Source organism: Lampetra planeri, chromosome 12 (genome assembly GCF_965212315.1).
Source record: "Lampetra planeri chromosome 12, kcLamPlan1.2.h2, whole genome shotgun sequence".
NCBI classification, from domain to species: Eukaryota; Metazoa; Chordata; class Hyperoartia; order Petromyzontiformes; family Petromyzontidae; genus Lampetra; species Lampetra planeri.
The window spans coordinates 13136134-13153023 of NC_136118.1; the positions used below are offsets into that span (position 1 = coordinate 13136134).

A 16890-nucleotide genomic window follows, 5' to 3' on the forward strand; every position below is an offset into this window, starting at 1 on the left:
GGAACGCATCCAGACTCGCTAACAATCCTCTCGCTATGTTTCTGTTTTTGATCTGCAATACGTAAATCACCTCTGTATTAAGACACATTTCACCTAAACTAATTTTGTCATACAGACATAAATACGTTCACTCACTGGTGCAACCAGAACAGAAATGTACAAATAGTTTATAGAGAATTGTAATTTTCAAATAATACGGCAATTTACAGACCCCTAGCAATTTGCTGCGGGACGATGGCCTCAACGTGCGGTGACAGTGGTAGGAGGTATTTGACCATACTTCACTACGCCGGTCTGCGCAGGTTGGTGACATGGTATAAATGACTGGATCAGGTCAAATATAATTGGCCACTGATGTTGGCCGTGGTGGGGAATCTAACTCAGGTCACCGGCTTCAGGGAAGTGCTCAGACTCACGGTGCCACTGCCTCCCACACACTACAGTCTTACCATTGCCATGAATGTACAGGATAGATGTCAATGTAAGTAATGAAGCTGCTCATCAGTAATAGGCAATAATATAAATAGGTAAAAAAACAAGAAATTGCTCAATGTTATTTCAGATAATAAACAATTACGTTTGATGGCAGCGTTCATCGTGGTGGTGTGATGGAGCAGCTGTTAGCGCAGTGTGCTTTGAACCCGGCGAAGCCCTAAGTTCGATTCCGAGCCACGACTTATCATATCAGTGGCGAGTGACATCTGAACCAATTCTGGGCCCCTTCCTTCACCAACCCACACTGGCCAGCGCCAGACCCCGACAACTCACACAGCATGGAGAGGCTGTCATACAACCGCACAGTGACAAAGAGCTGTACATTTTTTATTACTATTTTAACTTATCAACCCAATAAACAAAACAAGGTGATCTTTTTTATACATTAGATTTAAAGCAAAACTTGAGAAATTAAGCGTGTTACCTTGAGTGTTCAATTATTTCTGCATATAAAAAATAAATTGTTTTCATATTTAAACAATCAACCTTTATCTGCAGGACGCAAAACCCAATGTTATGACCCGCACAAGGGCACACTCAACGTTTTAAACAGGAGTGCACTCTTTATAAAATATGCAGCTGCTCCAGATTAAAACGGAAATATTCCGTGAACCGAGGTCAAAAACACCAATCTCGTGCATCGTCCGTGGAGCTGTCAGAACCGGAAGCACAATTTGACCGCCATTCGATTTTAAAAGAGCGACAAATCCCGTAGTGTGCACTGCACGCATGCAGAACACCGCAATGTAATCTTCACGCATTTACTGTATGCAGCAAGCGACAAGGACGTCCGTTGTACCTAAACGGCCTAATTAAAATGACTGATCACAGTTTCCACCGCTAACAAAAAGACTACGCGGCTATTCCTCGCACAGCGGTGTCCACAGCAGCGGTGTCCAGCTCTGCTTTTGGTATTACACAAAGGGCACACACGCATTAACTTCTAAGCATTATGGTTCACTCATGGAAATGTATTCCGTTAAAAAAAATACTCAGCACACGTTTAAATATTTTTGCGTTTTAAATGAAAAGAAAACGAGATGCATTTTGGAACGAAGCACGGAACATTGTACCGTATTGCATATCATTTAAATAGTGCTTGTTATATAGTACTTGTTTTTATAAGGACATTCTACGGAGTCTTAAGACTCTTTCACAAATCTCCTGAAATAGGGATGCGTAGCCAACGTATTTTTAACGAGCACTCATGCAATTTTAATGACACTGGTCTTTGTGGAGTTGACACACTTTTCATATTCGGGCCATACCATGTGCTATTAAGAAGGGCCACTGACTGAAACATCACCTATATTATACTACTTTTCCTTTCAAGGCAATGTTGTTAACGAATATGTTCAAGTCTTCACACTCGAGCATCTTCACTATTGTTTCACGACGACAATATGCACACACAGCGAGGTTTTACATGTTTGATTTGAAACGACCAAAAAACGTGAGACAAACATGCCCACTCATTCACACATCCACATGCTATGATGAGAACGCGTCTCAGTCGCACTGCGATTCTCGCGCAGGGCTATACATTTCAACCATTCACTGACAGATCCTCTGGTGTACACATGCCATCCTCAATCTTACGTCTCGAGATCACATCAGTGAGCCAGTTAAAAACACACTGCATGTCCGACAAGACTTTTCACCATTTCACCGCAAAAGGGCTGTTGACGATTTGCAAAATAATTCACCTCTCCCCAGTTGTTTGGTTCATCGCTGAGCTAAAGTGGCAAAGTGGGATGGCTGATAGGTCAGAGGACTCTTCACGCTCGCAAGGAAGAGTGACAGTGTCGTAAAGAGTGAATTGTCATTTTAAGCCACGGGCATATGTATGTTGATACATCATCATGGCACTGACACAATCAGTAGCATACATCATTTAAATGGATATGCTGATGTGTTCTTCATTCTCACTGCTGAAATACATGGCAATATTTTAAACTTCAACAACTATTTATGTAAATTTTAATAGTTCCATGTATTTCTAATCAAGTTTACTATTCATAATACTATTTCTTTTTAGTGCCTTTTGTACCACAAGGTTCAGGGACAATTCACACACGTTAAGATAAAACCAACATTTACAGAGACAAACTTTGTAAAAACACGAAAAAATGTAAAAAGGAAAAATGAACAAAACAGTAATATAATCACAAGAAGCTAAAATAAAATAAGACGTCTACATTTGAGAAATAGATCTTAATCGTTGACTTAAAAGGTGAAACCTGACGCAAACAGGCAGAGTGTTCCACAGTCACAGAGCCTGGACACAAAAAACGCCACCTGTGAACGTGATTTTTTATTGATAGGCCCTTTAGTTTTAATCATGAAAATCTACAGCTTTTTTTTTCATTTAATAACTGCACTGCATTAAAATGTACATATAAAATACATATTTGCGGTGTTGGCTGACAAAGGCAACTGTTACAAAACCAATATCGTGAGATGTAAACGGTAATTGACAACTAAAAAAGTAAGCAAAACTCAAACTATTTTTAAGGACAATTTAAGGTGCGGGCAAATTCGCGAAAATCACCGTACAATGACGTTTGAATATGACAATGTAAAATAAAAGCAGCAGCAACAAGGTCAATGGCGTGTTGAAAACAGTGACATTCCCATCGCATGCCGTGGATATTAATGGCCACTAAATTATCAACGACGGGGCATCCGAGCACCGTTTTGGACTGGTCTTGTAATTAGCCAGAGTGGCTGCTCAGGCTGTCTTAGCCTCCTAATAAATCGGTTTAAAAATCAACAGAAATCCTGTTCCGAAAATCCCAGCCACTCGGCAACAGAACTTGTTTTGTCCAGCATCACAATCACGCACTTGTTGCGCTGCCCTTTCGCAGTTGCGATGGAAGCGGCTCATATTGCACGCCCTTCGCCGGCGTATGAATGGTACCACGGAGAGCCGTGCCCATTGACGTGCTCACGGCAATTGTAGGACGTGTACTCGCAAAAATCTCAACTAGCCAGCTGGCAGGCAGTTACTTCTGCCGCTTATCGAAATGAAACCCACTGCATAAATAAAATAAATGGAAAACGATTAATTAACTGTAAATGCGGATAGGTTTTGCATAAACGATGTGATTTGAAATTGGGCAACCAAAGGAAACACCATTGTGAAGCCTGAATATAAACAGCAGAGCAGGTGAAAACAGGATGCACAAGACTGCCAATGGAGTTTGTGATGTTAGGCAGGCAGGCAGACCCAATGCCCACACAACACAGGCCGTGCGCGACCGTAAACTCGTGAATTCCAACGGTCCACTGGACATATTTACAGGCTACGCGTAAGAAGCGTGCAGCTCTTTACACAACAACATGGAGGGGGGGAAAAACAATTATTAAAATTAAGAGGACAGATGCCTCCTACCAACAGCACTCGGCAGAGGCTCAAGATTAAGGCCATCAAGTGAATTAACTTCAGTCTAATGCTCAAGCCTGTGACATGTTGCTATGGAGAGAAATCCTATCGTTGATATTTTATAATCTGCCACAACCAGCAGAGCAGTCCAATCCTGAGCCAGGCCTCCGTCATATGTAGTACAATGCCGAGGCCACCAATATATGTGCTCTGATGGATTGTGTTCAGTCAAAAGAAGCTCAACATACATACATATTCATTCAGAGCAAAAAAAAGGCACATATGGAGAAAAAATGTTATTGTTACAAATATATAAAACTATTGACACTTACAAAAATGGGAACAGGTGAGAGAATATATGGATGAACTAAAACGTGAAATATCCAAATTATTCTTAATGTAAACAAGTTAATTAGTGCACAGTAAATGTATAGACCACCAAGGAGTGAAAGGGCAAAATCATCTAAGGATGGAAATGCACACACAGATCAGGGCATGGCCAAGTGGAAAAAATAAAAATCCAGGCTAGTGGGGATATATGGATTTCAGCTTACAGAGGAGAAAACATGAAAGGCACCTATCCAATACTGATAAATAATTGGATATAATAATCCTCAGATGTAAAGCATGTAAAAATAGGATAACGTTATTGCATTATTTTTCAGAGTCAACTTTTCTTTCAAATGTCAAAAACATGGAGAAAGCGATGACACCCCACGAGCATGTCAAGCAAAACACACATGTCTCAAACATGTCTCCTATCGCGCCTTCAGACCCAAATGACCGTTGGGTGGTGCTCACCTCCGTTGGCAGGCTTGAGGAGGAGCTACCAGATCTGGAAATTCCACATTTCCATGCATAGGGTCGTTCTCTCTCTCTCGAGCTAAACCACCGCCGACTTCAGACAAGAAAGTATTTGTTTTATTGGGCCCAGTTAGTCGATCGGCAGGTCGCGTGTTGTGCGGTGAGGTGTGGGTGCTGAAACCTATGCCAAGACTTTTGGCCGTTATGGAAGAGTCGACCAAAATATCTTCTACAGGAACCCTCTAAAGTTCGCTCAAGTAGAGGCCTTTCCGCCAGCAGTGGCGTGAGCAGGTTATTACGGGGCTGCACATTTACCCTTTAAAATCTACGGAAAGGATGACCTGAAAAGATATTGGCTAAACGTATATAAACCGCATATATACACCAACACTTCAACATAGTCACAAAATCTCACAAAGCACTCACCGTGAGGAAATGAATTCGGCTGAACGAGGTCCAGAAACTTGTGCACCATCAAGAAGAGCGTTCCGATGGCGCCGGCGTCGTAGTTCGTGTCGGTCACGTACGTGGCCGTAGGAACTTGCCCGTAGTCCAGCGTGGTGGACGGCACGCCCGACTGACCTCCCGCCAAGCTCGCCAGGAGGACGAGCGCCAGCAGGAAAAACACCGCCGGGAAAGCCATCATGCCACCGGCCATCTTCGCTGTGGGAAGGCTGCGAACGCTAACGCACAAGGGAGTGGTGCGCCACCATCGTCTTCCGCGCGAAAGCTTCGCACACCGTGCCAGCGAACACGGTCCCAACAACGCTCACATCCAGATTCTCGTTCTCATCGTACGATCAGATGAATGGTACGCATACGTTCACATGGCCGTGGCACCTCCCGTAGTCCTGTGGGGTAGCGGGAGTGTTTATATCTGTGACATCTGGAAAGACAATAGCAAAAATTAAGAGGGTATTTTAAACACACACTTTAAACACTTTTACAGGAACGCACATACGCAAAAAGCCGGCTGCCATATACCAGTTCACCGAATAAATAATCTGCAGCTGCACTTAAGAGGAAATCACACCGGGTTATCTGAAAGGTTCACACAGCCAATTACAAGGCACTGGTTGGTTGCACGAATTTTTCCAATCAACTCAGCCACACGGTAATTTAAAGGTTCGCCGATGTTTTAAAATCGTAATACGTTTCGCTTGTTTGGATTGCCATTTGGCTCGCTGGAGGCGCAATTAAAACAAGTATTTTCTATCGCAACGAAAATGTTATTGGCCACTCAAATGAACGCCTTTTACATACAGTAAAAATACGAGTAAAACACGTTTCATGGTTAATTATATTGCAACAAAAGACTACAAATCTATAGTTGCCTAGATTTTATTTTAATAAGACTGCATTCTATTTTCACAGTTAAAACATAACGGTAACATTTAAAGGGCAAAAAGTACATCTGAGATTTGCAACGAAAAATAATCAGATGCTCCGACACGTTTTATCAGTATTTACAAGAACATCTGCAATTACTTTATCCCATTAGCTGGGGCCGTGCGGCAAAGGAGATGTTGCATCTTAGCGGTGTAGTCCCAGATAAAGGATAAGAAATTAAGAAAGTTAATTGCTCGTATTGCCTTATAATTACGATTTTAATAGTGTTTGAGATGATGTACGACACCAATACATCCAAATCCTGCGTTAAACGTTTCTTTTTTTTATCGTAAACAATAACCACCGGCTTTAAAAAATAGTAAAGCCAACACCGCACACGAGTAAAAAAGAATAAACGCATGACCATGCACATACTTCTCCACTGATGACTTCAAATGACAGCACACAACTGCGATGAATACAAATTCAGCTGAATGCACAATCGAGTGCCTTTGAAACATTTGCCACTGGCTCGTCTAACAAAGTTTGCTTTGGTACATTATATTATGCCCGTTCACGCTGCTATTATGAGTGACCCCGAGCTCTGGCTTAGCACCTCCCGAGTTGTCGAACTTTGCGTCCGATTTGTGATGCATGCACGCGCCTGAATTTGCGTTTATTATTCTTATCATTATTATATCATGCAGGTTGCTAGTTATAATAATAATAAAATATTCATTTATATTCAAACTTGACTACTTGCTTGCATCAGCAGTAGTCACAACACTGTCATGGCTTGTTGTTTGTTACAGGTGAAAGTAAAATGTTTGTCTCATCGCCTTATAGACCATGTACGTTCAGTCAAAGGTCACTGTCAGACAATGTCACAGCCAATCTTGAAACGCTGCCTATTCATCGACGCAATATAACCTGCATAACGCCTAAAGATACACGTGCAATGTGATGAAAAAAATGAAATTAAATGTGGTTTTGTACCACTGACAAATGTATGTTTAAGTTCCTGATGTCATGAAAAAATGTATCTATAACATAACACAAAGCAAGCACGTTTGGCTTTGTTTAAATGTGAAAGCAATGACATTTATTTGCTCTCGTGGAATATTCTTCGTGATCACCTATTCGTTGGTTGGGCATAGGTAATACTGAAAGAAAATTACTTACTGCAAGGGTTAAAGCACTAGCAAAGGCCCCCATGGGGAGACATTTTAAGTAATATTTAATTGCAGAATTTGTCAAATTCTCATCAGCATGCCTAATCCACAAACACTCCAAGTACCATCAAGATTGCAGCAGGCTGGGCTGGCAATTTCCCCCCCCCCTCCTCAAATCAAATGATTTTCTGTACAGTGAGTCATTTATTAAAGTCAACATTTTAGCCAATAAACCTTCATCAAAATCTGTCAAGTTGAGCGATTACTTTTCCTCCTTAGTTGTGTTTATGTTCCAACAACAACACCCTGTGAAGCTTGAGCAGTGCGGGCTGCCCTCCGCCGAGACGCATATTATTATTATTATCATGCCAGGCACTATCCGTGTCCCCCAGGTGCCTAGAGGACAGGTCAGGGTCGAGCTGCAGGGTACATTGCCAGGCTCCAGAGAGCTGAATACACAGATCCAGCAGGCACTGCAGATGCACCTAGAACGTCCTAAGAGGAAGGAATAAAAAGGCCAGAGGCAAGCCAATTGTCGTGCCACCAAGACCAAGTGGGCATGGAAAGAAGCCAGTTCATCTCCCTCCTCTTCTTCCTCATCGTCATCAACCTCCTCCCGTCCCTCAGTGGAGAACTCGACAAAGGAGGGGGAGTGATTTTCTCCTTCATCCGAGTCGGATGAAACGTTCCCGAGGGAATTCCCCCAGAGAGACCGCAGAGAACTAAGGAGGAGAGTTATGTCAACCCTGCAGTTGGAGTTTTAGAAGCGGAATCAATTACCAATTAGCTCGACGCCCGCTCACCACATCGACCTTAAAAAATATTTCTTTGAGATGGCAACACTAATCCCCAACAGGATGTTGCAAACATTTCAGGCCCGCAGTGCAATATTCCTAGAACTGCTGCTGATAACATCACTGCCTCATATACAACGCCACGACGGCAGTGCGCACAGCTTCACATTTACTGCCCGGAGTGCACAAGTGGCAACGCGCCGAGACTTTGTCTTGAGCTCGTTATTGTAATTGGACTGGGCGGAAAGTCGAAATTATTCAATTCAGCCAACGCGGGCGGGAAGGGAAGCTGTGGAAATAGCTGAGACATAAAAGATTTGTTTTCAACATTGGCCTCCCGCCATCGTGAACGGCAGGCCCTTGGGTGCAGATTGGGGCGAGAGATAATTTAGAGATAATTGACTTCAAATTTATAACATTTAATCATATCTAACAGTTGTTAAAATGCATCGTGGCCAAACATATTGAACACAAATGGAGACTTCCGCTTCGAAAGGGATGGTGCAATCCAAATAAATGCTCAGTTTTTTCATAAATTCCATCCAACAAAATGCAAATTAAAATACAGCTATCGAACTCAATAAGACAACAATTAAAAAGGTGTCACTTGTTGTAAAGACAGAATGCTTGTATAGGCTGTCCCTGATTAAACAAAGGTCACTAAATCGAGGACTACACAGGCGGCGTGCAGTGGTATTAAACTGTGCATTTGTTGAATTAAAAATAGAAGAACAAACGACAACACGAACATTCGTGTGGGATTTGGGCACTGACACCAGTAAACAGATGTGATATTCATGGGAACCTTTCCGATGTTGATATGCATGGGCTCTGGATCATTTGGACAAAAAAAATATTGTCCACACAGTGTAAGCATATGTGCACCTATAGACACGACTAAAAGTACCTACTCTTTGCCATTGTATAATTGTATAAGATATGCTGCATATAAGCAGTGTACTTGCAAGCTACGTAGTAAGCAACTTTATTTTTTGTGCAAGCCTCTACTTTTTATCAGCCACAACATTAGAAAGGGCCAACTACACAAAGACAAAGATCCCCCACGTAGCCTGTACAGACTGTTGGGCAAAGTGCTGTTAGCGAGCTGGTACGGCACACGAGAGGGTGGTGCGGACAGCACCACGCCCGGCCGCCTTTGTCTCCCCAGTGGTGAACTTTGCACTCTTCACCATGTACTCATTCGACCTGCTCGCCACCGATGTTGACCGTGAGTGGGAATTGAACTCGGGTCAATGGGTTCGTAACAACGCGATCCCAGTCGGACTCCCACTCGAGATGAAACACGCAATTATCTACAACCAAGGTGATACTCCCACAAACTGTACGCTCCACTGGGGGGAGGAGAGGGGTATTCATCTCCCCAATGAGCAGTGTGTGTGTGTGGACGCGGTACCAGGCGCAGAGACAATGCATTATCTTACCTTGCATTTTCCATATAGCAACGCGGCTAACGATTGTGCACCTTTATACAATATATACACAAGCATCTTCCCAAGCAGACTGATAACTTCAGGTTTGATCTTTTTGGGCAGTTTCTCAAGGCATTGTGTTTCTCTGTGCGTTGGATATTATTCCTGGGTATTTTGTGCCACCAGACACTCCACCCCCTCAGCTCACCATTGGTTATGGAGTGGAGAATTTCCCATACCTGGGCAGCGTGCTTTTGACCAGCTCCGGTTTGAAAAGAGAGATCTCACTACGAATCAATCGGGCGGCATTATCTTTTCATCGGCTGCGCAATGATGTCTGGAAGCTACCTGGTCTGTCGCTCCGCACGAAGCTTCGGGTCTTCTCGGCCAGTAATGTCCTCCCTTCTCTACGCTTGTGAAACGTGGGCCCCTCTAATATAACATCTTTGCCGGTTAGAAACATTCAGGCTGGCATGCCTATGATCCATCCTGGGTTTAACCAGGCTGGATTGTGTGATGAGCTCACAAATCCTTGAAAGATCTGGACACATTCCCATCAGTGAGCTCCTCCGACAGGCAAGGCTGCATTGGCTGGGTCATTAAGCCCGCATGCCTAGCCACCGCATGCCCAAATAGCTTCTGTTTGGCTGCATAGAGGTGGTTAAACGGGCATGACTTGGGCAGAAGAAGAGATGGACTGATGCAGTACGGGAGAATGCGGAGCGGAGTGAACTTGGCCTCTATGGAGGAGGCTCGTGAAGGACGCTACTGGGAAGTTGGAGGCAGTCGCCCTCCAGCAACAACGGAGGGCAGAGGAGCGATGCTCACAACAACAAGTGGAGCGCCGGGCGGCTAAAATTCATCAAGTTGGCACAGTATGGGGTACAGCTGGTGCATGTACCGGTCATCTCAGTCAGCCAACCCATGGCACCTGGGTTTGTCCCGAGAACTCCTGTCAGCGAGCACGTGGCCTCAAAGTGCACCTGGCCTGACACAGACGCCGTGGTGACATCACCGTCACTTAGTGGCAAATGGCGGGTATTGGTATTGGTTGGATATTATAGAAAAACATCTCCAGTGCTATATGTCAAATGTAGAGTGCAGTGATAGAACAGTGGTTAACGTGCTGCACTATGAACACGGCCACCCGAGTTCGATGCCCATCCATGGCCACCCGACATCCACGGCTAGCGTTAGTGGCAGTCGACATACGAACTGGTCCTTAGCAACGCTCCTCCGGACATCTGTCACCAACCTACAATGCCCAGCATTGTGAAATAGGGTTAAACCTTGAATGTCACCGCGCGGGGAGGCGTTCATCCAGCAGTCGATTAATGAAGGCCTCTCATGCAGTACGTGCACGTATGGCGTATACTGCAAGTGCGTATATTTGTACACACAGAATGCCCCGTGAAGTGCTGCTGTGCCGTCAGGGCAGCGAATAAGAGACCAATGTGTTACAGGCAAACAATGCACCAGGCACGAATTGTTCTCCACAACACAACAACAAGAAACCCCCTCTTCCCATGCCTCCATCTAACCTATACAATCCTATATCCTCATCCTTCACTCTGTCCCCCCCCATTAGCCAAATCCCCATTATCCTCCTTGTGTCTGTATCATCCATTACTACCTCGTCCACATCCTCCTTCCTCCAACATATTTTATACCCACTCATCAACCTCCTCTCTCTCCAGCACAAACTTATTCACCAAACTCCTCCTCCAGCACCCCATCATCGTCTACTCAGACGTTCTCTTGGCCTCTTCGGCTCCTGCCCCCCTCCCTCTTCTCTCTCCGGCTCATCTATGGGCTTGGCGATGATGTACACACACTCGTCAGGGACACATTCTCTCAGGTGTTTGGACCAGACTGCGCGAGGAAGAACACACCCGCATGAGTGAGATAACACAAGATAAACAATTTACACACTACAGAATAGGCAGACACTACAGACACAAGAGACAAAGAAAATATAGGCTTTTCAGGCTGTTGGTGAAAATGCTATTCGCGAGCACCTATGAAGGTTGGCAAGAAGGTATGGTGTGGTCAGAAGCCTTTTGTCTCCCCGGTGCAAAAGTTTTACAAATGCACCTTATGGTCGGACCCCGGGGTCCCGAATAAACGGAAGTCAAAATCGTAATTAACTTATTTATTTTTGCCGACTCGGTCCCACCGTGCACATGAACGCCGCGACCCGCCTGGTGCGGATCATTCGGTTGTCGTACAAGCGCAGCGGCGAGGATTACCAATGCGAATTAGAGCTGAACAAGCGAATGCACTCCATGTTCGGGTATGGGCAGGATCATAAGTCTTATCCAAAGCTGCTCAAACTGCCGACACGACTCAAGTCCTTTATTTGTCACCACGGTATGCATACTACAGTGAAACAGCTCTCTTATCTTCATTATTAGTTGTGACCTACCAATGTCTGCAGCCAGGATAACTCGATGACAATCCTATTACCTGCAGATATTTAACAGATGAGATGCGTTGCACCGTTAATTCATCCTGTTTGATAATACTTCTCTTGTCCGTATGCATCTGTGCAGATAGGTTTTTTTTTTGCGGTTAAGCCATAGTCCCCACATACCGCTCGTATCAATGCGGATAAGAGGAGCGGCGACCCACTGCTCTGTAGAGTAACATTGGTATAAACGCTTGTTACAATATCAACAGCACATTGAAAACGCGTTCTATTTTATGTACTGTTTACAAAGTGTGTTCACAAATCCACACTGAGAAACACGATGATTGACAGAGGGGTGCAAATTCTTTTTCGATAGTGTATTTAAATAGAGGTACTGCAGGTAAGTAGTTTTCAGTTTTAAAGGCATAGTTTAACAAGACAACACGTGCCACCATCCTTCAAACCCATTGGTGAAAAAGAGCAAAGTTTTTGTTGACATTATAATGTAATGTTTATGCGAGAGCCGGGGGCTTATGGGACCCCGGGGTCCCGCCATAAGGTTCATATACCAAACCAGGTATTCATTTCAGGCAGAGCCGACCTAGGGGAGGTCCAAGACCAGTTCAGATATTCACCACTCACATTGGCCAAGAGTAGGAATCGAACTCGGGTAACCCGGATCATAGCACATTGCGCTAACCACTAAGCTACCGCTCCTCACAACACTTCAAGAGATACACTGCATGCACCAGAGACACTGCAGACACTATAAATACCACACACACAAGAGACCAGTCACTAATGACACTTCACACACTGCGAAGGCGAGATGTACACGAGACACTGTACAGATGGCAAGATGTTAGCTACCTCGCCCGGTATACAGGAGCTATATAGCTCAGTGGGGCTTACCTGGGAAAATAAAAAGTAGTTTAGTTTTTAGGTAGTGGGACTGCATTCACAAGACACTCTCGGCACAGCTGTAAAGGCTAAAGGAAAATGATTAACCACCCCTTCCTACACGCTCATCAATTTGACAAATGATCACAATTAATAATTGGGATTCGATTCATGATTATATTCTGCTTGAATCGTTTTTACCGTCTCGTCTGTATTTTAAACATGCTGTTGGTTTCGTTTTTTGCGGTTGTTTCTTCGCTCCATCAACCTAAATGGACCATGAGCGTACCATGTGTTTAATTTGCTAAATTAAAAAAGCATCAATCCTAACGAATGTGATCCCATACACGCATCATGAGCCTTAAGAATCCACATTAATAAACTGATGCATCATTAGCATCCCTATGACAGACACCAGAGATATTCACTTGTCACAGGAAATACACAAAAGAAACACCAAAGACACTAGATGCCTTAGAGACACGAGAGAAAAATAAACATTATACACAGTGCACACAACAGAGAGGCACTTCCAATATGCCGTTCAAAGCTATCAGACGCAGTTTATAACGTGGAGTTTTACTGCAGCGTTCACTGCAAAAGATGTACAACTCCACTGGAATAAAGCGAGCGGTTAAATAAACTTAGACATAATAATCATTTTCAAAGGTAAAAATGCCCGAGCGAGAAAACCGTGCGAATTAAATTCAAATATAATTTTGTTCAAAATCCATCGGATGCTGATACCCCATCGTTGTTGTCTACTTGAAGTTTATTTCACCACTTTCTGTCTTCCAGCGGAGTTGTTAATCTCTCGCAGCGGAGGCCCTAACAACCTGAAACAGCAAATCTCCACATTATAAATTGTGTCCGATAGCGAGACCTCAGAATTCCACGCCTGGTGCGTAAACACTGAGCCCTAAGAATGCTCAAGATGCCTTACGTCTGGCTCTGTGAGCTTTGAGCAACAGCAGAGATTCCTGAGAATCCTAACAATGCCTTCGTCTACACGTGAACAAAAACACTGAACACATTTGTCAATAACACAGTAGCCTTAAAAGGAAAAAACTATAATAGGCGATGTTTTGGCATATGGCCCTTCTTCATTGCACATCAATAACAAGACCAGATATAGAGTGGATACGAGTTGGAGACTGCACTTAACAACCACGTTAGTCACTTTGGAGGATGTGTACAATACCTGGGTTCTTTGTCTCTGTGTGGTTGTTGGTCATATACAATGATAAAGTGCCCTAGTCTGACTGTTAGCCCTGGGAAATATCACGAACACATACACAAGGGTGAGGACTTGCACTGAGTGTGGCTGGAGCGACATTGATAGGGCAAACAGTACCGCCCACGACACACACTTGCCAAACTTTCAATCGACATCAACATATGAAAACAACAATACTTTGAAATATATCACCATAAATATCAGCGATTTGACATAACATCCACAATGACATGTCAACATCAACAATGTATTTACTGCTCATATCGACAACAAATAAATATCAACAATGATATCAACAATAATTATCATGTGAATTCGGTATCATCAACTCCGCGTGTATAAATATTAGCAACAGGCGTACAACTAGTTTCCAATTTTAGTCACAATATAAGCACAACAATGACTGCTACATAACCACAACTCAAACGAGAACACAAACAGCAGCATTATAATAGCCAAGACCGTACCCAACAAGCAGAAACCACCAAATTGTTACATTTATCCCACCGGAGTGGACAAATATCTACAAATAAATTACGAAACATAACAAGACACACAAATAGGATGGGTAAAAACTGGACAAAAATCGAATCATTGAAATGCGAGTCTATGCCTCTTCTCGGTCACCTCGACTTTGGCATCTGTTCTAAGGGGTAGAAGAGACCCCTGGTCTCTCCTGAAAGTCCAAGCCGAGTACAGTACTGAATTACAGTGTTGACGAGCGTGGTGAAGTATGGTCAAACACCGTAACGACAACTATTGTCCCCCGTATTGTCTTAACATTCTGTTGGGGCAAGTGCTGTTCAGGCCGGCCACGGCACTCAATGGAGTGGGGTGGCTAGCAACAACGCCCGAGCGCCTTTGTCTCCCCGCACCAATTACTCATTTAAGTCGGAGTCGACTTAGGGGAGGCCCAGAACCGATTCGAATAATCGTGGCGCAGCGCGCTAACCGCTGCACCACCGCTCCCTCCACCGTGGCAATGACCGCCAGGGCCCTGTTGGGTGGTGGTGTGTCGTGAGAGGTCGTGAGTTGGTCTCCAATACAGCAGTCAGCTGCCAAAGGGGTTTTACAATAATCGCAAGGGATGCACTCGTTTTGTGAACCGTAAAAACTGAGTACTGCTCCCAGAGTGTATATAATAATAATATTTATACAGCGGCTTTTCATCTGGAATCTCTAAGTGCTGGTACCAGGGACACAGCAGCAGCAGACACTCATCATAACAATTATATTATAAATACATTTTGATAAAAAAAATACTCAACGAACTAAAAGTGTAATTACACTTAGGGTTAAAGGCGGACATGTTCTACTTATATCTGTAAACCACAAACAAACGTCTCATGTCTTGCAGATACAGAGCCAGGCTGTGAGAGCCCCGGCACCGTTACAAACGAATGTGAAGCCTCATTCGTGACAAAGTAAACACTTATTTTTAAATCATTTATATTAAGTTCACTTGTTTGCTTGCGCGCTTACGACCGTGCAAATCTTTCGGTCGTTTTTTTAACCCACTTCCCGTGATCCAATCGAGCTGACACTTTGCACACAGACTCGTTGTGCGTGACAATTTATTTTCGTGAAAAACATTTTCCATAACTTTTCACTTTTTAGGAAAAAAAAATTCTATTTAATTACCAATTGCTTAATGGTGGCAGGCAATCATCTGACCCATAGGTGGCAGCCATCTCAAGCCAGAGGACGAGAGGACTCTAGCCGCCACGCATATTAAGGATTTATAGTGAAAAACTTTGTTTTTACGGGTTAATTTTTTGTTATATCAGCACCGGCGCGAGGTTTGCTCCTCCAGCCGGCGTGAATATCATCACGTTGAGAACCCGCGTGGCCGCCTGTCGCCTTCCAACAACTTCAGTCGCTGTTCGTTTCTCCCTCGCTCCAAAACGAAGCTTTCGCAACGAACACTCTTGGCTCGAGATGAAACAACAAACCCCCTCGCCCGGCACTCACTCACCCACTCACTCACTTACTCACCCACTCACTTACTTACTCACTCACCCACCCACTCACTTACTTACTCACTCACTCACCCACTCACTCACCCACTCACTCACTCACCCACCACTCACTCACCCCCCACTCACTCACTTACTCACCCACCCACTCACTCACTCACCCACTCACTCACTCACCCACTCACTCACTCACCCACTCACTCACTCACCCACTCACTCACTCACCCACTCACTCACCCACTCACTCACTCACCCACCCACTCACCAACCCACCCACCCACTCACTCCGCAGCGCCCATCATTGAGCCGCCGTGTCTCGTTTGTCTTCAAAGGAGCTTCGCGCGACGCGAACGAACTCACCCGAACCGCGCGTCTCTGGGTCGAGTCGAAGCGCCAACGCCGAGGGCACGCGGGGTCGAGTCCACGAGGTAACGGCTGCACGAGACGAGGAGGATGGAGGAGGATGGAGAGTGGACGACTTTCGTTGGCGGAGGGTGCAGGAGGAGGGTGCGGCAGCAGCAAGTGACGAGGGGAGAGTTTCGCGAGGGCACCGCGAGCCGCGCTTCGCCTTCAACTGCGAGCGCGAGGAGCAGCAACGGCCCCCCCACACCACCCCCACCCCCTTGCAGGGCTCACCACGCCCACACTCGTAAGCCACGCCTCTCGCCGTGAAGCCACGCCCAGCCCCCATTCTCCCGTGTGCCCTGTCCCCCATTCCCCCCCACCTCTCTTGAGGCAAAACGGCCGTCACCATTGGTACCTCGATTGCCAGTAAAAAATATGATAATTGTTTTTTTACCCTTTTATCTGGCAACAAAAACTGACACCTTTTTTAAGGGGAGTCATGTTTGCATAGACCACGATACATGCAGTCATAATGCAAACAAAAAACATAACTCTGATAATGTATGCACCGTCGTTCGTTAGGCCGCTAACGGAACATTGGACTTGATTTTTT

At 44.6% G+C, this 16890-nt stretch overlaps 1 protein-coding gene across 7 annotated transcripts in view; it reads right to left on the bottom strand.

Annotated features, from left to right (window-relative positions):
- PROM1 (prominin 1) overlaps window positions 1-16531 on the bottom strand; it is a 57651-nt gene extending 41120 nt beyond the window's left edge. For 6 of the 7 annotated variants that reach the window (XM_078599578.1, XM_078599575.1, XM_078599576.1 and 3 more), the window contains exons 1-2: window positions 16293-16531; window positions 5111-5570 (exon numbers count right to left, since the gene is read on the bottom strand). In XM_078599578.1, the coding sequence (XP_078455704.1) occupies window positions 5111-5342 (232 nt within the window). In that variant the 5' untranslated portion in view covers window positions 5343-5570; window positions 16293-16531. The remainder of the gene's footprint in view (window positions 1-5110; window positions 5571-16292) is intronic. The other variant, XM_078599579.1, reaches the window with a different exon arrangement.
- Between the last annotated feature and the right edge of the window lie 359 nt (window positions 16532-16890).